The sequence below is a fragment of the Mobula hypostoma genome, chromosome 7, assembly GCF_963921235.1.
Source record: "Mobula hypostoma chromosome 7, sMobHyp1.1, whole genome shotgun sequence".
Lineage (NCBI taxonomy): Eukaryota > Metazoa > Chordata > Chondrichthyes > Myliobatiformes > Myliobatidae > Mobula > Mobula hypostoma.
The window spans coordinates 94359209-94387166 of record NC_086103.1 but is presented as its reverse complement, the minus strand read 5'-3'; the positions used below and the strand labels follow the sequence as shown (position 1 = coordinate 94387166).

General features: G+C 44.1%; 1 protein-coding gene across 1 annotated transcript; it reads left to right on the top strand.

Annotated features, from left to right (window-relative positions):
* On the top strand, positions 1-27958 carry LOC134348980 (T-cell leukemia homeobox protein 3-like). Its single transcript, XM_063052797.1, has 3 exons — positions 1-412; positions 2533-2794; positions 27748-27958. Exons 1-3 carry the CDS (start codon positions 1-3, stop codon positions 27956-27958), a joined length of 885 nt encoding a protein of 294 aa, XP_062908867.1.

Here is a 27958-nt window from a genome sequence, read left to right as displayed (position 1 = left end):
ATGGATCAGTCTGGGAACACACAGACCCAGCCTCAACATGAGCCCATCAGCTTCGGCATCGACCAGATCCTCAGCGGCTCTGACCAGGAGAGCTGCCTGCAGACTAGTGCCAGAGTATCTGAGGCGAGTTACCTGCCTAATCCGGCCGGGGGCACCTACCCGACCCTCGCCCCATCCTACCCGGCCATGGGAGCTACATACGAGGACAGTCTGTCCGGATCTTACAGTGTGAATCTGAGTATGAACGTCAACGGTTTGGCTTCTGCCGGGGTGATCAGAGTGCCGGCGCACCGGCCCATCCCGCAGGCCGCGATGCCTAACGTGCCCAGTATTGGCAGCGTTGCTGGCCTCGGTGGCCTGAACTTTCCTTGGATGGAAAGCAGCCGAAGATTTGCCAAGGACAGGCTGACAGGTAGGGGAGAGCTTTTGTGTTAAACCCGAGGCTGAGGCTGAGGAACGCGGTGCCCTAAACCTGCAAACCGACTCTCCTTTCACCTACAGTTTACATTACGAACCGGTATTTGTTGCTCTGAAGTCGATAAGGTTGTGTTGTTGGTAACGCAATTTTATTTAGAATCAACGAACAACCGGGGAAATTTGCCAAAAGCCTTTGACACTTTGTGAAGTTGGTGGTATTTTACAACTCGCTTAGTTTCATTGCGATTGGTTTCAGTGCCTTGTCCTTTGCTACGATCGGTTTAGGTTTGGTAACAGAATTGGGTGGCAAAGGAATCGTTTTCAAATGTTGTTTAAACAGGGAGTCCTTCCTTGAGGAGTATTAAAGCTGATTTGAACAGATGATCAGACTGATGACATGGAAAAGACTGAATTTACCCCCAGCAATATAACAGTGAAAGAGTAGGGTAATTTGTTGAACATGCGGCTTGAATTAAAAAAGATTAAATCAAAACAAAGAATAAGCGTTAGAAGATTCTGTTGTAAAGGTGACAACTTAAACTAACGTCCTTTCAGAGAGGACAGGCAGAGTCTGGACAGAGCAAGCCCTGTCCTGGAAACCAGGTCCTGTTCCCAAAACGAGGAACTGCAGATGCTGGAATCTATAGCAAAGGAGCACTGAAAGAACTCGGCAACGTCCAGCATCTCTCTCTCTGTCTGTCTGTCTGTCTCTGTCTGTCTGTCTGTCTCTCTCTCTCTGTCTCTCTCTCTCTCTCTCTCTCTCTTCCCCCCCCCCCCCACAAAATGCTGCTTGATCCGCTGAACTGTCCCAACGATTTTTTTTGCTCCAGATTCCACGGGGAGCTGGTCTCACGCAAGAGAGCGAGTCCCAGGTCGAGTGAGCTGTTTCTAATTTAGACAGAGCAGATCGCGGTTCCGAAAGAGAAAAGATCTCAGCCGAAGGGAAGATGCGACCAGAAGCCGGGACAAAAAGATCAGACACTTCCCAAAACAATAAACTTCAGTCTGGACCGGGCAGCTGACACACCAGAGAGGCCGTGCCTCCCTACGGGGAGAGCATGTCTTGGCCCAACAGCCAAGTCCCGCTTCCTTTTTATCTATTTTTTCAGTTCTGGATAATGTTTAATAGGTGTGCCGATATCGCACTCCGAGAGTTTTAGGGAGGGATCTTCTCCGGTGTCTCTTTTCTATATCACTCTTTTAGTTCCGGGAAGGATCTTTTCGGCTCAGATACTCTTTAAAACCCCGGTGGGATCGCCAACTCTGCTCCTTTCTACCTCTTCTCGGGGATCTGGCTCCAACTAAATTTTAATTGGTCAACAGGTTATACCCGTGGTCTACGAGTGACACCGTCACCGTTGGAGATAAAAAATAAATGAATCATCCTGTGACCATTTTAGTGTCCATCGAGCAGCGGCCTTTAAATTTACCGCAACCTCCACCTGTTCCTCCCTTTCCCCCTCCCGCTAAATATTCAATTAATTCCAAATTAATGGAAGGAACCTCTGAAATACAGAGTTCTGTTTATATATTTAATGGGTTCAAATTCATTTAAATTTAGTTGCCACAGTCTTGGATTGATTCGTCAGTACGGCAGCTCCGCATCTATAAATGTCACGATGTCCATAAATGTCACAGACAACCAGTGGCTGAGTGTGTTGAGTGTGTCTCTGTGTTTGTACGTGTGTGTGTGTGTGTGTGTGTTTGTGTGTATGTATGTGTGTTGTGTGTGTGTGTTGTGTATCTGTGTTTGTGTTTGTGTGTGTGTTTGTGTGCGTGTGTTTGTGTTTGTGTGTTTGTGTTGTGTGTTTGTATGTGTGTGTTTGTGTATGTGTTGTGTGTTCCTGTGTGTTTGTGTTTGTGTGTTGTGTGTTGTGTGTGTGTGTTGTGTGTGTGGGTTGTGTGTGTGTGCGCGTGTGTTGTGAGTGTGTTGTGTGTGAGTGTGTGTGTGTGTGTGTGTGCGCGCGCGCGCGCGCGCGCTCTCGCATTTTTGTGAGACTAAGGTTAAAGTTGAGGGTGGAATACAGACTCCTGATTTCCACAGAGGAAGTGCTTTACTGTAGATTAATGGGAATGACAATGGAAGTGGGACCCCCATTTGGATAGATCATTGAGCTCTGTTCTCTTTCCTTCTGACAGCCGCCTTGACCCCTTTCACAGTGACACGGCGGATTGGTCACCCTTACCAAAATAGGACTCCTCCGAAACGAAAGAAGCCGCGCACTTCCTTCACTCGGATCCAAATTTGTGAACTGGAGAAGAGATTCCACCGTCAGAAGTACCTGGCCTCGGCGGAGAGAGCGGCGCTCGCCAAATCCCTCAAAATGACAGATGCTCAAGTCAAAACCTGGTTCCAGAACAGGAGAACTAAATGGAGGTGAGAGAAGACATATTGACCTGCAGTCTCTCGTGCCTCGAAATGTGAATAAAGTTATGAAAGTATGGAGAGAAAGCGTGAAAAGAGAGGCTGGCAATGAAAAGGCGGGGGGCAAGTTAGATGTAGATTAATAACTTAGGAATAAAAAATGCCCAAAAAAAGTTTGAATAAAAGGAACTTTACACTGGATAACGAGATAACAAAATTTAAATCCATGCCCTTAACAGCCTGGACGTCGGGGGACAGGGATTGAAGAAGATAGCTTTAAACTTCCCCCATATTTAGTTAGAGATTGAGACTGCGGGCGAATGGGTAGATTTAAACGGCGGGGGGAGGGGGATATATACAATTATTACAGATCAGCTTGTAACAGGTGATGTAAGAGATCTGGAAGAATACTCGAGTGAATTCAATAGAGTGGAGAGCGCGGAAAATATATTAACCGGTTCAAAACGCAGTGAGTGTGTGTCAATAATTTTAAACTGATAAAAGTAAAACAATAGTTATGAATGAAAGTGAATTTTCCAAAGAGGGAGAAAAATTTACATTTAACACTTATTGAGTATCGAGTAGAGAAGGGGACAGGAATATATTTAGAAACAGTGTAAATGAAAGAGAGAAGGAAAGGTCCATACTAAGATACAAGCGATACTGAGAGAGTGGGCAATTATATATTCTTTTAAACTGTGAGAGGAAAACAAGTGGAGTACAATACACGACAGTGACGCTGACGAACTTAAATACAGCAGATGACATCATCGAAGAACATCGGTTGAGAGGGTCCAGGGTAACAGAGAGAGGAGTCGAAATAGAGTTTAAAGCAGTAGGAGTCGGCAGAGTGGGAACGCGCCAGAATCGGGTTTCATTTTACGAAAGAGAAAGAGAGAGAGAGAGAGAGAGAGAGATTTTTCGAATTACAATCCAAAGAATTGAACTGGAACGATATTCTGTAATGTTGTACATGAGTAATCGATGTGTAATAATGTATGTGCAAGCAGTGTAGCCGACATCCGTACTGGGACTATTGTGTGGTGCTGTTACTGTTCGTCAAGTACGATTTGGATGAATTCGTTTTGTCGAATTTGGATGATATAATACAATTAAATGTGTTTCCAACCAGGCAATGCATGTTTAAAAAGTTCGTTGGCAAGTTTAACTTTGTGATGTAGCAAGAATCTGTTTGAAGTCGATCTGCTAACTGACAGAACTTCCAAAATGAAGCAAAGGGAACTTTTAAGCCTGCCCCGTGTTGAGAAATGTGGGGTAAAAAAGTGACCATGTGCACTGTTCGATATAGGCTCCCCATTCATAATATCTTAGAGATGCATAAAAAAAGAACTGCAGATGTGTCTTGGCATTTTTGTACTGTGCTTTTATGTATGTAATTTTCATTTTATTTAATAATTAAATAAGACATGACTGTCTGTAATATCTGGCTTTGCACCGCAAGGCTGTTTTAATTAACTTTCCCACCAGTAATAACGCCTCTGGGGAAACAATTACTTTCCGAGAGTCGGAATAGGAATGGAAAAAATCGGCTGAATGATAATTTAAATGTCTAAAAAAAAAACCAGCCCCGAGGAAAGAGGGACCATTACTATTAAGGGTTAAATAAATCAAACAATTTAAGGAAATTTGTATTTTTAAAAATTATAACCGCGCCCTCGGCTCTATTTTGAAGTTATCTTTAAGCTCCATTCAATTGACAAAGGTCTTGATAATGCCGAGAAGAAACCGAAATATTTTGGCTCAATGTTTGCTGTGAATATGTTATTGATTAAATAGTACAGCTAAGCAATTTATTCGAATATTGAAGGCGGCCTATATCAAGACGGGGAAGGTTCTGTTACCATTAACATTTGAAACGACCCTAACTGAGATCCGCACACCGATTTTTTTTTCATGATTTTGTCTATTCAGAAAAAGGAATATACTTAAATATAAAAAAGAGATTGGCATTGGAAGGGACTGAACTGTTTACAAGACTGTGTCCCAACATAATAGATTCTAACAAGATGATAGCATTTGTAATAACACCAGTAAACAGCAGCAACGGTGTTATTGGACAATCTGTTATCGACACTGACTGCCCTTCGCTCTTCCTGCCGCCACCCTGAACGGTGATAAAAAGGATTGTGTTTATTCCTCCTTGTGTTCCACAGTTATAAATCTGAAGGGCAACAAAGTGCATGTTTGGCTTTTCTTTCTCTCTGACACAGTCACCTCCGGTGCAATGAATGATGGAGAATATAGAGCAGGGCACTAAATCAGAGCTAAATATTTGAACCCGCTCCGCAAATTGATTACATCCGCGATTTATTATTGAAAACTGGGCACAAGAGGATCTTCGGTGAAATGCGTTTGAGCACGTGTCACCGTGAACGTTAGAGTGAGATTAGATCAAAGAGAATTCGCGCGCGCGCGCGTGTGTGTGTGTGTACCTTAGTGAGTTTCTGTGTGATTTTCTGCCATATTATCCTTGCGGGAAACTGCGTGCGAAAATATGTTAGTACCTTTGCTTGTCTGCTTGTGTTTGGAGGGTGGGAATGTGCACCAGAGAAAGTCCAAGAAAATATTGGTATTAGCATAGATGTGAAGACAAATCTGTTTCTGGTGTGGGATGTGTGACAGTATAAGTCTGTGAGGGAATGTTTGTTAGACTCAGTGTGACGGGGCGGGGGTCGCAATGCATGCGCTGTAGAGTTACAGTATTTAAGGGTAGTGAGTGAAAGAGTACGCGGGGAAAAATGGTTAAATCAGGTGTATTTGAGTTTGGTATATTTGTTAGTACGTTTATTTGTCTGCGTCTGTGTGACTGTTTATCTGTGTGTATCTAGTGTTCGCCTATATCTTCGTTATCTAGCTCTGTGCGTACGTGCGACTAAATGATGTGTGTGTACGCCTTTTTCGACAGGGTGTCATCAGTATTTTGATGCTGAACAAATTAACCTTAAAAAGCGACATTTGAACAGATTACATCTGAACTAGTTATAAAATCCGTGATGATTTTAAGTATACCCGTACACCTGCTCATTAATGCCGGTGCCTAATCAACCAATCATATGGCAGCAACTCAATGCATAAAAGCATACAGACATGGTCAAGAGGTTCAGTTGCTGTTCAGACCAAGCATCATCATGCGGAAGGAATGTGATCTCAGTGACTTTGACCGTGTTGGTGCCAGACGGGGTGGTTTCTGTATTTCAGAAACTGCTGATCTCCTGGGATTTTCACGCATGTCTCTGGAATTTACAGAGTATGATGCGAAAAACAATCAAAAAAATCCGGTTCTGTGGGCGAAGAAGCCTTGTTAATGAGGGAGGTCAGAGGAGAATGGCCAGACTGGTTCAAGCTGACAGGAAGGCGACAGAAACTCAAATAACCACAAGTTACGACAGTGGTGTGCGGAAGAACATCTCTGAATACATTGAAGAGGATGGACTACAGCAGCAGACCACAAATATATACACACTAGCCACTTTATTAAGTACAGGAAGGTAGTTAATAAAATTAGAAAATTAGATCTAAGAAAATTTAAACCCGAAAATGTAAGATACCAGCTGATATATATACACACACACGCGTGTGTGTGTGTGTGTGTGTGTGTGTTATTGATATACTATTATAAACACGTATATTTAAATTCCCATAAGCTCTCTGAACATGAGTTTCCAACTGAGTTGTTTCAATCATTTAAAAATATAGATTAAATGCAACCATGAAGATAACGATTTACTTCATTTGTCACACGTTCACACACAGTGAAATGCGACGGTTTGCGTTGAATCAAATAATTAACGAGGATTATACTGGTCAGCCTCACAAGTGCCGCCACGCTTCGGGCGCCAACACAAAATGCCCACAACTCACTAACCGTACGTCTGGAGCATCCGGAAGAAACCCACGCAGTCACGGAGATAATTTACGGACTCCTTACAGCCAGTGGGGGTAATTAAACCCCGATCTGTAATCGTTGGGGCTGTAAAATTGAACGCTAACCGCTACGCTATTATGCATATATTTCGAGGAACAGGACCCAACTCGATCCCACATCTCTCCCATCTCCCAATTAACCAACGGGCCCGCTCCATCCCGCTCTATTTCGTTTCTGAATCCCACAGTTCCTATTCTGTAACGGTTCACCTGCCTTCAGCCATTTGAGTCTGCAAGAGGGAAATGCAGAGTTGGGGATTCTTTGCAGGGAACAGTATATTACTGGCTCAGTTACTATATGCTCGAAGGCCTGATTTATTTATTTAGCAATACGGCGCAGAGAAGGCCCTTCTGTGGGAGAAAACTTGAGCAACCGGGGAAACCCCCATCCATGCATTGCACGGGGATGACGTACAGAACATCATACAGAACGGCGTCGGAATTGAACTCCAGACTCCGGAATCGAGCTAACCCCTGCGTTACCGTGGTCCTCATTCGCAGTTTATTCCTTCTGCATCACCATACAATGCCTTGTAAACTCTTTGTTCACATAAATGACTAATGCAACCAGAGAATTTTATCAACTTAACAGAGAGTTTTTATTTGTGAATCACATACTCCTTTTTCCACAAAAGAACTCAAAAACAGGGTAAATTGTAAAGCATGTAAAACTAAAATTCATAAACTGAAATGTCAGCTGTTCAAATCTATTTATCCCTCTTTGCTCGGTACTTGGTTGAATCAGTTTCGTAGATATTACAGCCAGTAGTCTTTTGGATAAGTTTCTTGTTAGTTTTGCACAACATAATGGGGCAAGATTTTCCCATCTCTCCTTGCAAAGTTGCTGAAGCTATGCCAGTTAGTTAGGGAGTGGCGCTGAACAGCAATCTTGCCGGAGATGTCCGAGTTAAGATCAGGACTCTCACTGGGCATCAATTTTATTCATTTGAAGCCACTCCATGGTTGCTCCGGCAGCGTGCTTTGAGTCGTTGTCCTGCTGAAAGAGGAACTTCGTCCGCAGTTTAAGCTTTCTGGCAGAAGCTAGCAGGTTTTATCCAGGATCTCTCTGTATTTAACAGAATTCACCTTCCCATCAATTCTGACCAGATTTCCAGTCCCAGCTTCTGAAAAGCACCCAAATAGCATTATGCCACCTCCACCATACTCTGCAGTAGGGATGGCGTTAACTGGCTGAAGCGAAGTATTCGCTTAGCGTTGAGCCGAAAAGTTCCACTTTTGTCTCACCTGACCACAAAAACTTCTTCCACGTCTTTACAGTATCTTCTTATAGTCTTTACAGTATCTTGTAAAGTGACGCTTTGTAAAGTATTTACGGACAAGGATATGTTTTATTTTAGCGGTAAACCGCCACTTCCCAACTAACCGGATACGGCTTGAGCAATTTTACAAGGAGAAATGAGAAAATCTTGCTCCATCACGTTGTGCAAAGCTAATAGAAACTTATCGAAGAAGGCGGCTGGCCGTAATAGCTGCGAGAGGTGGTTCGACTGTATTGGGCAAAGGTGATGAATACTTCAGAACTGCTGACATTTCAGCTCTTGAATTTTTGGTTTTCATGCCTAACAACTTCTTTGGGGGGGGGGGCTCTATTTTGAATAAAGGAGCATATGATTCACAAATAAAAATTCTCAGTTAAATTGATAAAATTCCCGGTTAGTATTATTCATTTATGTGAACACAGCGTTGGGGGCTAAATATTTTTCAAGGCGCTGTAACACCATAGGGAATTCACTGAAGACAATATTCCACCAACATTGAACTACTGACTGCACAGGAGAAAGGCAAAGATCTGAAGCAGCCACTGATGGGTAGGATAGACAATATTTTTCCACCACTGCCAAGTATGCATAAGGTGTCCCCTCCCTTATACTCTATGGGAAATAACAATATCGGAAGGGGAAGAGAACCGACAGAAGATCCGGGCCATGTGGGGCCAAGGGATATAAATGAATTAAGACTCTGCAGTCAGGATTAATCTTAAGAGCATGAGCTAATGATTAGGGGAATAGTTGAATGAAGCAAGGAAGATATCGGCAGATGCTGGAGCCACCCAAACGTCGACTGTACTTTTTCCATGGATGCTATCTGGCCTGCTGAGTTCCTCCAGCATTTTGTTGCTCGAATGAATCTGCTTGGCTGGAGAAATGAGGCAGATTCAGATTCTGCAGCCATGGTGACTTACGTTAGAAGACAGGGGATTATTGTATTCCATGCTGATTTCATAGATGCAGTGAGGAAAGATTTCCAGTTAGTTACAAAAGGATGCAAAGCAGAAACACTATTTTAGATATGGAATACAAGGCTCCCAGATGACAGAGAAGAATAAATGGCAAATAGACAATAGACGATAGGTGCAGAAGTAGACCATTCGGCCCTTCGAGCCTGCACCGCCTTTCTGAGATCATGGCTGATCATCTATTATCAATACCCGGTTCTTGCCTTATCCCCATAACCCTTGATTCCCCTATCCATAAGATACCTATCTAGCTCCTTCTTGAAAGCATCCAGAGAATTGGACTCCACTGCCTTCTAAGGCAGCGCGTTCCACACCTCCACAACTCTCTGGGAGAAGAAGTTCCTCCTCAACTCTGTCCTAAATGACCGACCCCTTGTTCTTAAACCATGCCCTCTGGTACTGGACTCTCCCAGCATTCCTGCCTCTATCTTGTCCAATCCCTTAATAATCTTATATGTCTCAATCAGATCCCCCCTCAATCTCCTTAATTCCAGCGTGTACAAGCCCAGTCTCTCTAACCTCTCTACGTAAGACAGTCCGGACATCCCAGGAATTAACCTAGTGAACCTACGCTGCACCTCCTCCACAGCCAGAATGTCCTTCCTTAACCCTGGAGACCAAAACTGCACACAATACTCCAGGTGTGGTCTCACCAGGGCCGTGTACAAATGCAAAATGATTTCCTTGCTCTTGTACTTAATTTCCTTTGTAATAAAGGTCAACATTCCATTAGCCTTCTTCACTGCCTGCTGCACTTGCTCATTCACCTTCAGAGACTGATGAACAAGTACTCCTAGATCTCTTTGTATTTCACCCTTACCTAACTCCACACCGTTCAGATAATAATCTGCCTTCCTGTTCTTGCTCGCAAAGTGAATGGATTAGTTCAGGAACAGTAGAGTCAGACTGGAGAAAGGGAATGCAGCCTAAGATGGGTTTGGGACTCGGGCAAAGCAACAAGTATGGCTAATAAGGTGAATATATTGCAAGCACAGGGCACAACCTACACCTAAGATATAACTCAAGAAAGGGGAAAACTAAGAACATTAATATTCTGGTACAATATATTATGAGAAGGGATCTTACAATCATGTTAATAATTATAGAAGTTGTGTTATTGAAAGCTCAGAGGCAGAGTACATGGTGGCATTGACAAGCCACGGAGATGTCATTGCACTGTTGGTTGGATTCTGTAGATCATTGGTCAGGCTAGAGAAGAGTTGCAACAAAAAACTGCAATCTACAGAACTTGGATAGTATATGACTTCAGTAATTCAGGCATGGATTATGATATCAATAGTAATGAAAAGAGGAAGGAGCAATTCTTGAATCCATTGAAAATGATCAATGTTTTACCTTCTAATTATGGCAGAATAAGATGCTGGATATGGTTCTTGAGAACAAAGAGGAGGAATTGGAGAGCATTTGAGTGGGTGAATATTTGGAAGACAGTGGCCATAATACCATCGGGTTTAGAATAGCAATGGCTATGAAGAAATTAACTAGAGGAGAGCAGGAAAATGGTCTGAGTGGAATGGAATTAAAACGTTGTTGGCAACTTTAAACCATGAAACAATACAACTAAATGTGAAATAATGAGAGACCGTTAAATAGGCGCTGGATTTTAAAAATGGTTGCCTCATAAAAGACAGAGAGTTGAAATCAATGTGACCTCTTCAGACTGGAGAGATTTACCTAGCGGAGTTCCCCAGGGATCGATTCTTTGTCCTCAATTGTTTACTGTTTTTTTAATAATCCAGAGGAAGGAGAAGTATGATTTGTCAATGATGCAAAGGTGGAAGAATGTGATGTGTTAAGGATACTGTAATTCTGCAAGTGAGCAAAAGATCAGCAAATATAATTTAATGTGGAGAATTGTGATACATTTGCAAGTAAAATCAACAGGCAGCTCATTATCTAAATGGAGAGAGACTGCAGGTGAGTGACGTACAGATGGATCTATACATAGAAACATAGAAAATAGGTGCAGGAGTAGGCCATTCTGCCCTTCGAGCCTGCACCGCCATTTATTATGATCATGGCTGATCATCCAACTCAGAACCCCGCCCCAGCCTTCCCTCCATACCCCCTGACCCCCGTAGCCACAAGGGCCATATCTAACTCCCTCTTAAATATAGCCAATGAACTGGCCTCAACTGTTTCCTGTGGCAGAGAATTCCACAGATTCACCACTCTCTGTGTGAAGAAGTTTTTCCTAATCTCGGTCCTAAAAGGCTTCCCCTCTATCCACAAACTGTGGCCCCTCGTTCTGGACTTCCCCAACATCGGGAACAATCGTCCTGCATCTAGCCTGTCCAACCCCTTTAGGATCTTATACGTTTCAATCAGATCCCCCCTCAATCTTCTAAATTCCAACGAGTACAAGCCCAGTTCATCCAGTCTTTCTTCATATGAAAGTCCTGCCATCCCAGGAATCAATCTGGTGAACCTTCTTTGTACTCCCTCTATGGCAAGGATGTCTTTCCTCAGATTAGGGGACCAAAACTGCACACAATACTCCAGGTGTGGTCTCACCAAGGCCTTGTACAACTGCAGCAGTACCTCCCTGCTCCTGTACTCGAATCCTCTCGCTATCAAAGCCAGCATACCATTCGCCTTTTTCACCGCCTGCTGTACCTGCATGCCCACTTTCAATGACTGGTGTATAATGACACCCAGGTCTCGTTGCACCTCCCCTTTTCCTAATCGGCCACCATTCAGATAATAATCTGTTTTCTTATTTTTGCCACCAAAGTTTCAATGCATGGATCACAATAAGTAAGCAGGCAGGTCCAACAAGTACTTATGAAGGGAACTGACATTTAAGAATAGGGAGGATTTGTAACTGTATAGTTTGTTGGTGAGGTCCACCCTGAATACTGTGTACAGTTTTGGTCCCATTACCTAAAATAAAATTACCTAAAATAAAGTCAATACTGGGTACAGTCCAAAATGAGATTCACCAAGGTAATTCATGGGATGGCATGAGATCTTTTCAAGAGAGACTAAATAGTTTGGTCTGAATTCCTTGGAGTTTAGAATAATCAAAGGTGGTCTTGTTCAGACATATGAGATACTCAGGGGGTTTGACAGGTTAGATATTGGATGTTTCCACCAGTGGGAGAGTAATAAAGGGGACACAACTACAAAATGGGCAGGGGGGTTGAAATTGCTTCTCTCAGAAGTTGTGGAATCTCAGGAATTGTCTGCCCCAATCAGTACTTGAAATCGGATAATTCTTCTTCACGTGCCTTGCGTGTTACACGCTTGGGTGATCATGGTTCTCCACATCGAACGATCCCTCGCAGCGTCAATGATATCTCGCACACTTAGATCTGTTAGTTCTTTCACAGTGTCCATATACTTTCTCCTTTGCCTTCTTCTTCTGCATTTCCCAGGCATACAGCCTTGTAATGTAAGGCATTCTATTTCACCCTTTCTGATGACATGGCCCAGCAATTTAAGTTTCCTCTCATTATCGGATCATTAGAAGTACTTAAAGTGCATGAATAGACTGAGGAGCAGAGCAGTATGGAGAAATGGCACAGAAGGGGAATTGAGGCTAGTGTGGATAGACCATGATCATATTACATTCAGGGGTCTGATGGCTTGTTCCTGCTCCTACTTTGTTTTTGTGTAACTGGTTTGAATATATACACCCATGGAGTTAGAAAGGAAGGGCACCCAAAACTAACCATTTGCAGATGTCAAAATTAGACGAAAATATAGAAATTACGGAGGTCACAATTACAGATTAAAAAAAACATAATTTGGATGTGGAAGGTGGAATATCGCTCCAAAATTGAGAATAGGGCGAGGTGAGTTGGAAGGGGTAGCCTCTGCAAAGAGAAAGACAATAGATTAGTGGCAAATCTAAAAGTGCAATTAGAGGAAGGTCATAAGGAAGCCAATTGAAATATTCGTGTGGAGGCAGGAGTGTTTTTAGAATCTCGGTTTTACACTAGAGAGAAAATTGTGCCAGTGCAAAGAAGGAAATCAGAAGTACATTATAATTATGGAGAGTGAAAATAACAAGTACGAGAAACACAAGGTCAGCCGACTGTTTTCTCGTGTAGCGAGTGAGAAGAGTGGGAAGCAAGAGCTTTTCGCCTCCACCTTACTTTGGAAATGGGACCCGTGCCAGGGGGTAGGATGTTTGTATTTTGTATTCTGATCAAAGCTGGAGCAACTCCCGTCCCAATGTCAGTCATGCAGCAAACCCTACCAGGAAAAGTCGGATCAATAAATGGAAATCTGAAGGAAAATGTACCTTGGACTCTCTTTTTGTGTACAACCTAGAAACTGAACCGTTTAGGTTTTGGACAGGGTTGGTTAAGGCTGCAGTTAATGCTATGAATATAATTTTCAAAAATAATTTGATAAAGCAAGTACAGCAGACTTGTCAGCAAAATTAATGGATCAATGACACAGTGAGAACATTCCTAAAATGGTCAAAGCAGAGATTATCTATGAGCAGAGTTTTCAGACTAATCAGGGGTGTTCTTGGAATTATTATTGGAACTTCCACTATTGCGACCATTGTCATTGTGACCAGTACTGCATTGCCTAGAACATCAGATTCATTGGTACCATTTCAAAGTGAATTGGCTAATCTTGAAGGAGTAGTATATCCCAGGGTTGCGGAAGAGAGACCGAAGATGTAGGGTCAAATGGATCAGTATAAGTGCGTCTTCTCTGCTCTGTGAAACTTCACCTATCCCACCCGTCTCTTACTATCTTATGCCTGAAAATAGATCAAAAGTTGTCCCTTTTCTATACAAATATCAGCTAACCAGCGGTTTGTGAAAAACCTTCTATATCCCAGTGAGGTCCCAATATACTAAACAGTGAATGAAGTTGTTTCTGAGGTCCTACAAGAGGATAGAAAGTCTCCGAACCAGAGCAGAAATACATCTGCACATTTTCAGTGTTGTAATAAATCTGCATTGATCAGGTGAGGGACTTCTAATAGTCCTGTCAAGGCAGGATTTTCGTAACAAGGAAAAAGCCGACCCTGCACGAGCCAAACTGCTGCCTTCTCTGTAAGTCGATGAAAATGGAGTAAAAGAAGGCTGGAGGACCCCACAGAAAATAGAGATATACGTATGATAATACATTATATACCCCAGAAATGTGCAGCTGCCTGCTTTCTCTGAACCGAACAGGTTGCGGGGTGAGGACAAACTTCCGCCGCCGGTCGCAGTTACCAGGTAAGTCAAACAGCAGACGACACATCCAAACCATTCGACTTCTGACCGAGACTAGGCTTGGCGAGCTCGCCAGATACCGCGATCAAAACGGAAAGCTTTTTGACTTTCATATGGACCGAACTGCACCTTCGGAAAAGGAAAATGCTGGAGGTGTGTGTTTCTCGGTGGTACTCCGATGTAGCGGTTTTGTCAAACTTCTGTTTCCCCGACCTTAAAGTCCTAATCATCAAATGGTGTCCGTTCTATTTGCCAAGGGAGTTCATCTCCATAATTCTGACCACAGTTTACATACCACCAGCGGCCGACTCTAATCAAGCGCTTGAGATACTGCGTGATACCGTCATCAAACAAGAAACAGTCCAGCCCAATGCATTTGAAATCATGGTCGGGTGCTTCATCCAGGCTCGTTTGAAAAAAAACCCTGCCCATTTACCATCAGTATAGGCCCCTGTAGGGCCAGAGGTCCCAACACATTAGGCCACTATTATACCACGATAAGGAACGCCTACCGTTCCCCGTTCCAGCCCAGACCATATTTCAGTAAATCGGATCACTTGACTGTCCTTCTCCTAGCTGCAAATGCTACAGATCAAAGGGCCGGAGATTATGAAAACGGAAAGGAGGTCGTGGGAGGGAGAGGAACGGCTGTGGGATTGCTTCCAGTCATTGGACTCAAGGGCCCATCTGTGAGATCTGAGTGAATACACCATGGTTGTCACTGACTTAAAACAGTTGTAAACTAGTGTGTCCCCGCAAAATCATTCAGAGTCTTCCTCTTATAAAGTTAAATCAAGCGACAAAGGCGACAAAAGGGCTTCGCTTCCAGATGAGCTCAATTCCCTCTATGCTCTTTTACACAATAAAAACATGAAGGAACCATCAAGAACTCCCACAGCCCCCGAAGATCTGTGATTTCAGTCTGAGGGTGACAGACGAGCAGCCTACAAGGGGGCGTACCCACGAAAAGTACCGGCCCAGGCGCGGTACCTGGCCAGGTGCTGAGGACTTACTAATCAACTGGCTGAACTTACCTGCGCTCCAGAAAAACATGATGGCCTCCCTCAATTACTATTGTCCAGTGGCATTTAAATGCACAGTGATGAAGTGTTTGAGAGGTTGGTGATGAAACATGTCATCTCCCGTCTGAGATCTGGCTTAGATCTGCTCCAATTTGCCTACAGGAGCAACAGGACTGCAGTAGATGCCACCTCATTGGCTCTTCACTCAACCCTGGTAGAGCAGTAGATGTAGTGTATATGGATTTCAGCAAGGCATTTGATAAGGTACCCCATGCAAGGCTAATTGAGAAACTAGGGAGGCATGGGATCCAAGGGGACATTGCTTTGTGGGTCCAGAATTTGCTTGTCCACAGATGGCAAAGACCAGTGACCAGTGGTCTGCCTTAGGGATCTGTTCTGGGACCCCTTCTCTTCGTGAATTTTATAAATGACCTGTATGAGGAAGTGGGGGGATGGGTTAGTAAATTTGCTAATGATATGAAGGTTAGGTGTGTTGTGGATAGCGTGGAGGGCTGTGAAAGGTCACAACGGGACATTGATAGGATGCAAAACTGGGCTAAGAAGTGGCAGATGGATTTCAACCCAGATAAGTGTGAGGTGGTTCATTTTGGTAGGTCAAATATGATGGCAGAATATAGCATTAATGCTAAGAGTCTTGGCAGTGTGCAGGATCAGAGGGATCTTGAGGTCCAAGTCCATAGGACGCTCAAAGCAGCTGCGCAGGGTGACTCTGTGGTTAAGAAGGCATATGGTACATTGGCCTTCATCAATCGTAGGATTGAGTTTAAGAGCTGAGAGGTAATGTTGCAGCTATATAGGACCCTGGCCAGACCCCACTTGGAGTACTGTGCTCAGTTCTGGCTGCCTCACTATAGGAAGGATGTGGAAACCATAGAAAGGGTGCAGAGGATGTTGCCCGGATTGGGGAGCATCCCTTATGAGAATAGGTTGAGTGAACCCGGCCTTTTATCCTTGGAGCGACGGAGGATGAGAGGTGACCTGATACAGGTGTACAAGATAATGAGAGGCATTGATCATGTGGATAGTCAGAGGCTTTTCCCCAGGGCTGAAATGGTTAGCACAAGAGGGCATAGTTTTAAGGTGCTTGGAAGTAGGTACAGAAGAGATATCAGGGGTAAGCTTTTTACGCAGAGAGTAGTGAGTGCTTGAAATGGGCTGCCGGCGGCGGTGGTGGAGGCGGATATGATAGGGTCTTTTAAGAGACTCCTGGATAGGTACATGGAGCTTAGAAAAATAGAGGGCAATGGGTAACCCTAGGACCTAACCACCTAAGCAAAGCGTGTGCTACCGGGCCGCGAGGAAATGATATGATTTGACGACATGAAACGATGAGTCAGCTGCACCTTTCCTCATTCCCCGTCACGCCCACTGTTGAACTTGAACGCACGTGAGGTCATCAGTTGGTCATTAAGCTGCAACTACTCGTTAGTAAAAAACAAAAGTCGCTTGAGAGTTTCTTTGGAAGAGATGGTAGGGGACATAAAAGGCCTCACGATGATGATAACGCAGAGACAGCTGAGGCCGAGACTGCAAAAAAAAAGAAAGCTTCCTTCCACAGAAAATACGACGAGTCGTACATAAAATATGTCTTTATTGCGACCGGTGACTCGCACGCTCCAAGACCCCTGTGTGTGATATGTGGAGACAAGCTGTCTAATGAGGCAATGAAGCCCTCAAAACTGCTTCGGAACCTTGAGTTCAAGCACCGTGCACTTAAAGACAAACCCGTTGAGTTTTTTGAGCGGAAAAAAACCTAAGAGCCACCACCTCCATAAATACTGCTGCTCTGAGAGCATCGTACTTAGTGGCTAGCCGTATTGCTAAGGCTAAGAAGCCTTTCATTGTTGGTGAAGAATTGATTCTGCCTGCTGCCAAGGACATGTTGGGAGAAGCCGCAGCTAGGAAGATGGCACAGGTTTCTCTTTCAGCTACCACAGTTTCAAGGAGAATCGATGCCATAGCGGAGGACATCGAAGCACAGCTGTTGGAACGGCTTAACGAGTCACCGGGTCGACGAGTCTACCGATGTCGACAACAGGGCAATACTGCTGATTTAAGTGCGATATATTTTTCAAGACGAAGTGCACGAGGATATGTTGTGTGCACTGCCGCTGCCAACTAACACACTGGGGCAGAACTATTCAAGTCTGTGAATGACTACATGTCAGGCAAACTGGGCTGGAATATGCACAGACAGGACTGCAGCTATGCCTGGATGGCTGTCTAGTTTCACTACCCGAGTCAGAGAGGTTGCTCCTGAATGCCAGTCTACACACTGTGTCACACACAGGGAAATGCTGGCTAGTGAAAAATGTCACCTGATCTTATCAGCGTATTGAGTGACGTTGTTGAAGTTATCAATCACATCAAAGCAAAAGCCTTTAACTCACGTCTGAGCAGTTTTGCGAGGAAATGGATGCAGAGCACAAACTGGAACTGTGGGGACGGCGAGTGGACAGGGGCATATTTGACATGTTCCCGACATTAGCTGGGATTTTGGTAGAGACTGAGGCTGCACCGTCTTTCTCACAGCTGGTGTGTGATCACCTGTCTTCGCTGTCGACAGAATTCGAGCGTTACTTCCCAACCGCAAATGACCCAAGACGTGCAAAGGAATGGGTCCGTGACCCATTTGTGAATGTTCCCGGTGAATCATCCATGTCAGCGCGGGAAGAAGATCAACTCCTCGAGCTTGTAAATGATGGCCGGCTGAAAAGTATGTTTGACATAACATCTGTGCCGGCATTCTGGATCAAAGTCAAGGCTGAATATCCCGAGATAGCCACGAAAGCACTGAAAACGTTGCTTCCATTTCCAACATATCTCTGCGAAGTGGGATTTTCTGCAATGAATGCAACGAAAACTAAATTGCGGAATGGACTGGACATAAGGAACCCCATTCGAGTCTCGCTGTCTCCCATCACCCCTCGATGGGACTGTCTTGTTGCAGGAAAACAAGCCCAGGGCTCCCACTGATTCAGCGATATTGGTGTGTTGCAATGATTTTATATGTTCATACGAGGAAAATATAGGCAGTGTGTTTAACATCCAAACGTTACTTAAAATGTTATGATGCTCTTGACTTATAAGTGACTTATAATTGACTTATCACTATAATCATGCGAGGAAAATATACGCTGTGTGTTTAATATTAAATTCGTTAGATAAACTCCTTTAGAAACGAGATTGAGTGTATTAGCCATTTATAAATGACTTATAGTTGACTTATCACCTATCATTTCGGAGGGCATGTCCTGGGCCCAGCGCGTAAGTGCAATTAAGAAGAAATCATGACCTCTGCTTCCCTGGGACGTTGTGAAGATTCGGCATGACACCTAAAACTTTGACAAACGTCTTTAGATATGTGGTGGAGAATATGTCGCCTGGCTGCATCACACCCCGGCATGGAAACACCAATGCCCTTGAATAGAAAATCATAAAACAAAAGTGGTGATGACGGGTAAAGCACTCCCCACCAATGAGCACACTTACATGAAACGCTATTGAAGGAAAACAGTATCCCCCATCAGGGACCCTGGCCCCCACCATCACCTCCCAGGACATGCTCTCTTCACGCTGCTGTCATCAAGAAGAAAGTTCAGGAGACCCAGGACTCACATCACCAGGTTCAGGAACAGTTACTATCCCTCAATCACAACCAAAGTGGATAGGGGATAACTTCACTCAACTTTATTTGTCCCATTGTTGAATTGTTCCCATACCCAATGGACTCACTTTCAAGGACTCTTCTTCTTATATTTTAGATATTTATTGCTTATTTATTTATTATTATTTCTTTCTTTCTTTTTGTGTCTGCACAGTTTGTCGTCTTTTGCAAACTGGTTGAACACCCAAGTTGGTGCAGCCTTTCACTGAATCTGTTATTTTTTTTATGGATTTTTGAGTATTCCCACAAGAATATATATCTCAGGAATGTAATGGTGACGTATATGTACTTGATAATAAAGTTACTTTGAACTTTGAACTTTTGAACCTCCTGATCAATGCATATGTAGTTCACAAAACAATTTAGAAAGGGCAATCACTGTCCTTAATTCTAATTTTTATCTCTCTGGAAGCCTGCTAATACAAGGGCACAATAAAGTTGGAACAGGAGTAGGCCAATCGGCCCCTCAAGCTTTTCTCACCATGTATTATGATCATAACTGATCTATTCTGGCCTCTTCTGTGGCATATATCCATACCCTTCCGTTCTTCAAGTTATCAAATATTCATGAACCTCCAGTTTGAATATAGAAGTATTAATGATCTAACTTCCACCACCCACCAAAGAATTCCAGATATTCACCACTCTATGTGAGAAGAACTTTGTATCCATCTCAGTTTTAAATGGCCTTCCCTTTATTTTGCAGCAGTGTCCCCTCTTTATAGACTCGCGGAGGTGCGTGCGCTGCTGAGGACCCGTGACTCCGCCTTCAGAGCAGGCGACAAGGCAGCCCTAACAATAGCGAAGGCCAAACTGTCCGGGGCCATCAGAGAGGCAAAGCGTGCACACGCCCAGCGAATCCACAGCCACTTCCAGGACAGCGGCGACACGTGGCGCATGTGGAAGGGCATTCAGGACATCACCGACTACAAGACAACATCACCTGCCTGTGCTGCTGATGCCTCACTCCCAGATGCGTTGAATAACTTCTACACTCGTTTTGAGGTGGGAAATGATCTGAGGAAAACCCTGTGCAGGGTCAACCCATGGAAGGCTGCTGGACCAGTCAATATTCCTGGCAGAGTGTTTAGAGGATGTGCAAACCAGCTAGCAGATATTCTCTCTGACATCTTCAACATCTCCCTGAGCAGCGCCGTCGTTCCTATGTGCTTCAAGGCCGCCACCATCGTCCCCGTGCCAAAGAAGTCTTCAAGTGTCCTGCCCCAACGACTACCGTCCCGTCGCACTCACATCCATCATCGTAAAGTGTTTCGCGAGGCTCGTCATGAGGCACATCAAGACCCTGCTACCCCCTCACTGGACCCCCTGCAGTTCGCATACAGTCCCAACCGTTCAACAGACGATGCCATTGCCATCACCCTCCACCTGGCCCTAACCCACCTGGTCAAAAAAAGACACGTATGTTCGAATGCTGTTCATAGACTTCAGTTCAGCTTTCAACACTATCATTCCTCAGAAACTGATTGGAAAGCTGAGCCTACTGGGCCTGAACGCCTCCCTCTGCAACTGGATCCTAGACTTCCTGACTGACAGACCTCAGTCAGTCCGGATCGAGAGCAGCATCTCCAACGCCATCACACTGAGCATGAGGGCCCCCCCAGGGCTGTGTGCTCAGTCCACTGCTGTTCACTCTGCTGACCCACGACTGTGCTGCAACACACAGCTCAAACCACATCATCAAGTTCACCGATGACACGACCGTGCTGGGTCTCATCAGCAAGAACGATGAGTCAGCATACAGAGAGGAGGTGCAGCGGCTAACGGACTGGTGCAGAGCCAACAATCTGTCTCCGAATGTGAACAAAACAAAAGAGATGGTTGTTGACTTCAGGAGGACACGGAGCGACCACTCTCCGCTGAACATCGACGACTCCTCCTTAGAGATAGTTAAGAGCACCAAATTTCTTGGTGTTCACCTGGCGGAATCTCACCTGGTCCCTCAACACCAGCTCCATAGCCATGAAGGCCCAGCAGCGTCTCTACTTTCTGCGAAGGCTGAGAAAAGTCCCCCCCCATCCTCACCACATTCTACAGAGGTTGTATTGAGAGCATCCTGAGCAGCTGCATCACTGCCTGGTTCGGGAATTGCACCGTCTCGGATCGCAAGACCCTGCAGCGGATAGTGAGGTCAGCTGAGAAGATCATCAGCATCTCTCTTCCTGCCATTACAGACATTTACACCACACGCTGCATCCGTAAAGCAAACAGCATTATGAAGGACCCCATGCACCCCTCATACAAACTCTTCTCCCTCCTGCCATCTGGCAAAAGGCACCGAAGCACTCGGGCTCTCACGACCAGACTATGTAACAGTTTCTTCCCCCAAGCCATCAGACTCCTCAATACCCAGAGCCTGGACTGACACCAACCTACTGCCCTCTACTGTGCATATTGTCTTGTTTATTATTTATTGCAATGCCTGCACTGTTTTGTGCACTTCATGCAGTCCTGAGTAGGTCTGTAGTCTAGTGTAGTTTTGTGTTGTTTTTACGTAGTTCAGTGTAATTTTTGTGTAGTTCGTGTAGCACCATGGTCCTGAAAAACGTTGTCTCCTTTTTACTGTGTAGCGTACCAGCAGTTATGGTCGAAATGACAATAAGAAGTGACGACTTGACTTCTATGAGTGAAAAAATACCAATATCTACCCTGTCAAGCCTCCTTAGGATTTTGTGTGTTTGAATAAGGTCATCCCTCATTCTTCTAAACTCCATGGAATATAAACTCAAATTGCCCAGCCTCTCTTTATAGGAGAACTTTCTCATCTCAGGAATTACTCTGGTAAATATCCTCTGGACTGCCTCCTGTTAGACTATAAGATTGGGGGGCGGGGGGCATTAGGGCAGCAATCCTGTGCATTGTTCCAAGTGTGACCACACTAACACCTTGTACTACTGAAAAAAAATCTTAAACTCTAACTCCTTTGCAATAAAAATCAACATGCAGTTTGCTCTTTGAACTACTAGTTGGACCTGCCTGTTAGCCTTTAGTCATTCACACACAAGAACACCAGACTCCCTGAATTGCATTCTTTCGTTGTCTCTTCATTTAGATGATATTTTGCCTTCTGATCCTCTTACTGATATGAGTGACCTCGTACTTTCCCATATCAAATTCCATTCATCGGGATTCCTACTAATCACACAATCTATCTGTTGCAGAATCACAACGTGCCCTCCCACCTTGTTTTCATATAATCAGCAGACTTGGAAGCCTCTCATTTTGTTCTCTCCTCTGAAACATTAAGGCATATAGTGGCCAATTGTGGGACAAGAACTAATTCCAGAGTACATCATTGACTATGCCCCTCCAGTATCAAAGTGACTCAATTACTCCAACTCTCTGTTTTCTATGTGACAGCCAGTTTTCAATCTATGCTAACGTACTTCCTTCAATATCTTGGGCTCTTCATTCATGCACCTGCCTATTCCTTTAGGATCTCTAAATGCACTATATCTACAGGTTTCCCTCTATTAACACTCATTGGCACATCTTCCAAGAATTTGAACAAATTTATCAAACATGAATTATTTTTCATAAAACCACGTTGATTAGCTTTGGTTTTATTCAGTGTTATTCAACTAAATGACTAGTTAGTACCCTCTAATTATTGACCCCTGGTATTTTACCAAAATTAGTTGTTGAACCAGCTGGTCTGTAGTTCACATCAAAGTTGCTGGTGAACGCAGCAGGCCAGGCAGCATCTTTAGGAAGAGGTACAGTCGACGTTTCGGGCCGAGACCCTTCGTCAGGACTAACTGAAGGAAGAGCTAGTAAGAGATTTGAAAGTGGGAGGGGGAGGGGGAGGGGGAGATCCAAAAGTTCAAATCTCTTACTAGCTCTTCCTTCAGTTAGTCCTGACGAAGGGTCTCGGCCCGAAACGTCGACTGTACCTCTTCCTAGAGATGCTGTCTGGCCTGCTGCGTTCACCAGCAACTTTGATGTGTGTTGCTTGAATTTCCAACATCTGCAGAATTCCTCGTCCTTACGTGGTTTGTAGTTCTCTGCCTTCTCACTTTGTTTTTAACAAGGGGGGTAAGATTAGCTGATTTCCAGTCTCCTAGTACCTTCCCAGAATTAATAGAGTTTTTAAAGGGTTCGACCAATGAATCCGCTAATTGCTTTAAAAACCTTGGATGCAGGTCACCAGGTCCCTGTAATTTGTCTGCCCTTAACCTCCTCTAATGCTCAATCCCTCACAACTGGGATTTTTACAAGTTCTTTCCTGTTATTTGAAAGCAGCCCATCTCTTATTTGAGGAAAATTTACAATGGATTCCATAGGAAAATCAAATGTAAACCCTGATATGATATGCCTGCCATTTGTTTGTGCCCTGTTGCTAATTCAATATCTTCGTAATCTAGAGGTCCCACAATTTCATTAGCCACCTCCTTCCTATTTATGTATCTGTAGAAACTCTTCCTGCTTCTTTGATTTTAGGCTTTTCTCTCAAGACTAATATCCTCCCTTGAATATTTTGCTGCGGGATCCTAAAAAATCCCTCCCCTCTGACCCCTCCTTACTACCACTTTGAATGTACAAACCCCATTTCCAGAAAAGTTGGGATATTTTCCAAAATGCAATAAAAACAAAAATCTGTGATATGTTAATTCACGTGAACCTTTATTTAACTGACAAAAGTACAAAGAAAAGATTTTCAATAGTTTTACTGACCACTTAATTGTATTTTGTAAACATACACAAATTTAGAATTTGATGGTTGCAACACACTCAACAAAAGTTGGGACAGAGTTAAAATAAGATTGAAAAGTGCACAGAATATTCAAGTAACACCGGTTTGGAAGACTCCACATTAAGCAGGCTAATTGGTAGCAGGTGAGGTATCATGACTGGGTATAAAAGTAGCGTCCATCAAAGGCTCAGACTTTGCAAGCAAGGATGGGTCATGGCTCACCCCTTTGTGCCAAAATTCGTGAGAGAATTGTTAGTCAGTTCAAACGGAACATTTCTCAACTGAAGATTGCAGAGAATTTAGGTCTTTCAACATCTACAGTACATAATATTGTGAAAGATTCAGAGAATTCAGAGAAATCTCAGTGCGTAAAGGGCAAGGTCAGAAACCACTGTTGAATGCGCATGATCTTCGAGCCCTCAGGCAGCACTGCCTAAGAAACTGTCATGCTACTGTGACAATTATAGCCACCTGGGCTCGGGAGTACTTCGGAAAACCATTGTCACTCAAGACAGTCCGTCGCTGCATCCAGAAAAGCAAATTGATACTGTATTACGCAAGGAGGAAGCCATACATCAACTCTATGCAGAAACGCAGGTGAGTTCCCTGGGCCCGAGCTCATCTCAGATGGACCGAAAGACTGTGGAACCGTGTGCTGTGGTCAGATGAGCCCACATTTCAGCGAGTTTTCGGAAAAAACGGGCATCGATTTCTCTGTGCCAAAGATGAAAATGACCATCCAGATTGTTATCAGCGAAAGGTGCAAAAGCCAGCATCTGTGATGGTATGGGGGTGCATCAGTGCCCACGGCATGGGTGAGTTGCATGTATGTGAAGGTACCATCGACTCTGAGGTGTATATTAGGATTTTAGAGAAACATATGTTGCCATCAAGGCGACGTCTCTTCCCAGGACGCCCATGCTTATTTCAGCAGGACAATGCCAGACCACATTCTGCACGGGCTACAACAGCGTGGCTTTGTAGACACAGAGTGCGTGTGCTCGACTGGCCTGCTGCCAGTCCAGATCTATCTCCTATTGAAAATGTATGGCGCATCATGAAGAGGAGAATCAGACAACGGAGACCACGGACTGTTGAGCAGCTGAAGTCTTATATCAAGCAAGAATGGACAAAATTTCCAATTGCAAATCTACTACAATTAGTATCCTCAGTTCCAAAACGATTAAAAAGTGTTATTAAAAGGAAAGGTGATGTAACACAATGGTAAACATGCCTCTGTCCCAACTTTTGTTGAGTGTGTTGCAGCCAGCAAATTCTAAATTTGTGTATGTTTACAAAATATAATTAAGTTGGTCAGTAAATTGTTAGTCCTGACGAAGGGTCTCGGCCTGAAACGTCGACTGCGCCTCTTCCTATAGATGCTGCCTGGCCTGCTGCGTTCACCAGCAACTTTGATGTGTGTTGCTTGAAAATCTTTTCTTTGTACTTTTGTCAGTTAAATAAAGGTTCACGTGAATTAACATATCACAGATTTCTGTTTTTATTGCATTTTGGAAAATATCCCAACTTTTCTGGAAATGGGATCACTCTTTCTAAGTGTTCTTGACAAGCTATTGAAAACATGCCTTTGTTCATCTACTTTCTCGCTTCACCCTCATACTGCTTTAAGTTGAAGACAACGGTGTTCACCCTCCAACTGCATTTGAAATTATCTCATATTGCGTTCACTCCTCTAAAGGGATCCTGAATAAGATATTTTATTAATCCTTCCTCATTTCTTATGATCAAAACTAAAATAATCCGTTCCCAGTCAGGTTCTGGAACTTAGTATTCCGGGTAACAGATGACACACTCCACAAATCTTCTTTTAAGATACCCTTACCAGTTTAGATCCCCTAATCAATAGGCAGATTAACATCTCCAATGCTATTTTGAGCGCCCTTCAAACATATCCCCGATATTTTCCCGTATGTGCTGTGCGTTACTGGGAGGTCACATTTTGGGGTCTATGGATTATTCCTACTTCTGCTTTCTATTTCCTTCTATTCGCGATTTCAAGGTAAACCAATATACGTAGATATCATCCATATCACAACATTCTCTGATACATTCCTTCATTAACAGCGCTTCCCCGGCTCCTTCTCCTTTGACCTTTCGCTTACCAGAATGATCCTACACTAATATCAACTTTAAACACAGCTCTAAATACGGATGTTGAACGAGAATCAACAAATAACTAAAACACAGTGAAAACATTTTGGGAACGAAAAGAGTCTGGTTTATAAATCCATTCCCCACTAAGCACTGAAAGGCTGGCGGTTTAAGGATTGAAGCTGAACCTTCTATGGATCAGAAGCGAGACCCCCGGCAGCGTCCCTGTCATATTCCCAGTCTGTCCGGTACTTCAGCGGTAGTTTGACTTTGTAGACGCTAAACTCCTTCTTGATTCTTCCAATCTGCTCCACGCGCTATTGGTGACCAACAGGGTGCACATTTCTGGTATCTTTACACTTCTATCGTCTTTTTAGGAAAGCATTGGGCGCTTGTTTTAGGAATGTAAATGTGAATCGGTACGAGGTAGATGTAAGTTATTTACACCACGTCCTTGAGTATTTTTACATCTTTTTTGAAGACACGGGGATGAATTGAACTGAATATATTTTCTGGTTAGAAATTCGGTGAATTTATAATCCTCTAAGGTTGCTGGGAGTCTACAGGGAGGGCGGAGGCATTCTGCTAAATGTTCGAGGATAAAGGAAGTTTAAGATATACGTTGAAAGTCAAATGCCAGTGGTTCTGCTTTCGGCTGTGAGACTGAGACCAATAATTTCTGAGGGAAAACGGAGAGAAAAAATATTTGATCTAGGACAGAAAAAAAATGGGGTTATGCGAAGCTAACAAAATGGTGAGCGGTTACTTAACAAGACAGGCATATTCTACATTGCCACTGCGTGAGTTTATAATACAGGTATATAGCTCCACGAGGAGTGGCTTTCTCCGAATTATTAGAAAAACACTGCAAACTGTATGTTTAAAATATAATTCAGTACTGAGCTGGGCATTACCCGACTTATCCCTACTGTCGTTTGCACTTTCCATCGTCACACGCGGGTCCTGGTTACCTGTGCAAAACATTCGCCGTTTCACTGTGGGCGCGGATAACGTCCACCAAATCTCTAGCAGGGGAAAGGAGTGTTTTTTTATTGACATCATTTATCTAAGAAATAAATGCTGCCAAGTTGTCAGTCACGTTTTGCTCTGGCAGTATGAGATTCACATCAAGAACGAGGTCTGTGAAAGCCTCCCGCAGCCTAAGACGCTACCCAGTGCGCACCAGTCGCGCTCCGACTGAGGCACATTCTGAGCAGTCATGGAGGTGCTCGTCCTATCAGAATTGTAGATGGAAAAGACGCAAACTGGAATTGCTTTGCAATGACTATTACCAATTATGACGCAAATAAGCGATAGTGAAGGAATTACGGAACGGACAGAGGTGGGCTCCGACCCGTTAACTGATCTTGAGTCATGGTCTTCACGAAGGGGGAAGATTGAACCCACAGGTGGATAGATATTGAGAGGCCTCCATGATTCTTCCCCACTCTCTCACAGTTATAATCACACGTAGGCTTGTTAGGATTAATCTGAGCCTGTTTAAGGTATTGAAAAGCCCATTGCCAGGACTTTGAACCACTACTTTGGGGCCCTTAAATTTAGAGCAGTACAGTACAGGAGTAGTCAGATTAAAGCAAATCACTGTGACTGTACATGATTCATAACCCCCCCCCCCCCCCGTTCCCTAGATACTCGTGCGTCTCTCTAAAAACCTCTTAAATGCCACTATGTATACACTTTCACTGCAATCCTTGGCTGTGCGTTCCAGGCACCCCCACTCTCTGTCTAAAAGTCTTAACCGGCATATCTCCTTTAAACTCCCACGCCCTCCACCCGCCCACGCCCCCCGTCCCAATACGTGTCAGTTCTACCCTCGGAAATGATACCGACTGTTTACCCTGTCTCTGCCTCCCAAAATGTTATAAACTTCGGCCAGGTTGGCAGCGAGGGGCGAGAGCTCGGTGACAGGGACAGATCAATCACTTCCCTCGCCCTTACTGGGTCCAAGGTCCAAGAGTTGGCTTCCGATCTAACGACCTTTTTGTGTCTCTATCCCACCCAGACGGCAGACGGCGGAAGAGAGAGAAGCTGAGAGACAGCAGGCTAACAGACTGATGTTACAGCTCCAACACGACGCCTTCCAGAAGTCCCTCAACGACTCCATTCAGCCCGACCCTCTCTGCCTGCACAACTCCTCACTGTACGCGCTGCAGAACCTACAGCCCTGGGCCGACGAGAACAGCAAGATTCCAGTGGTCACGTCTTTAGTGTGA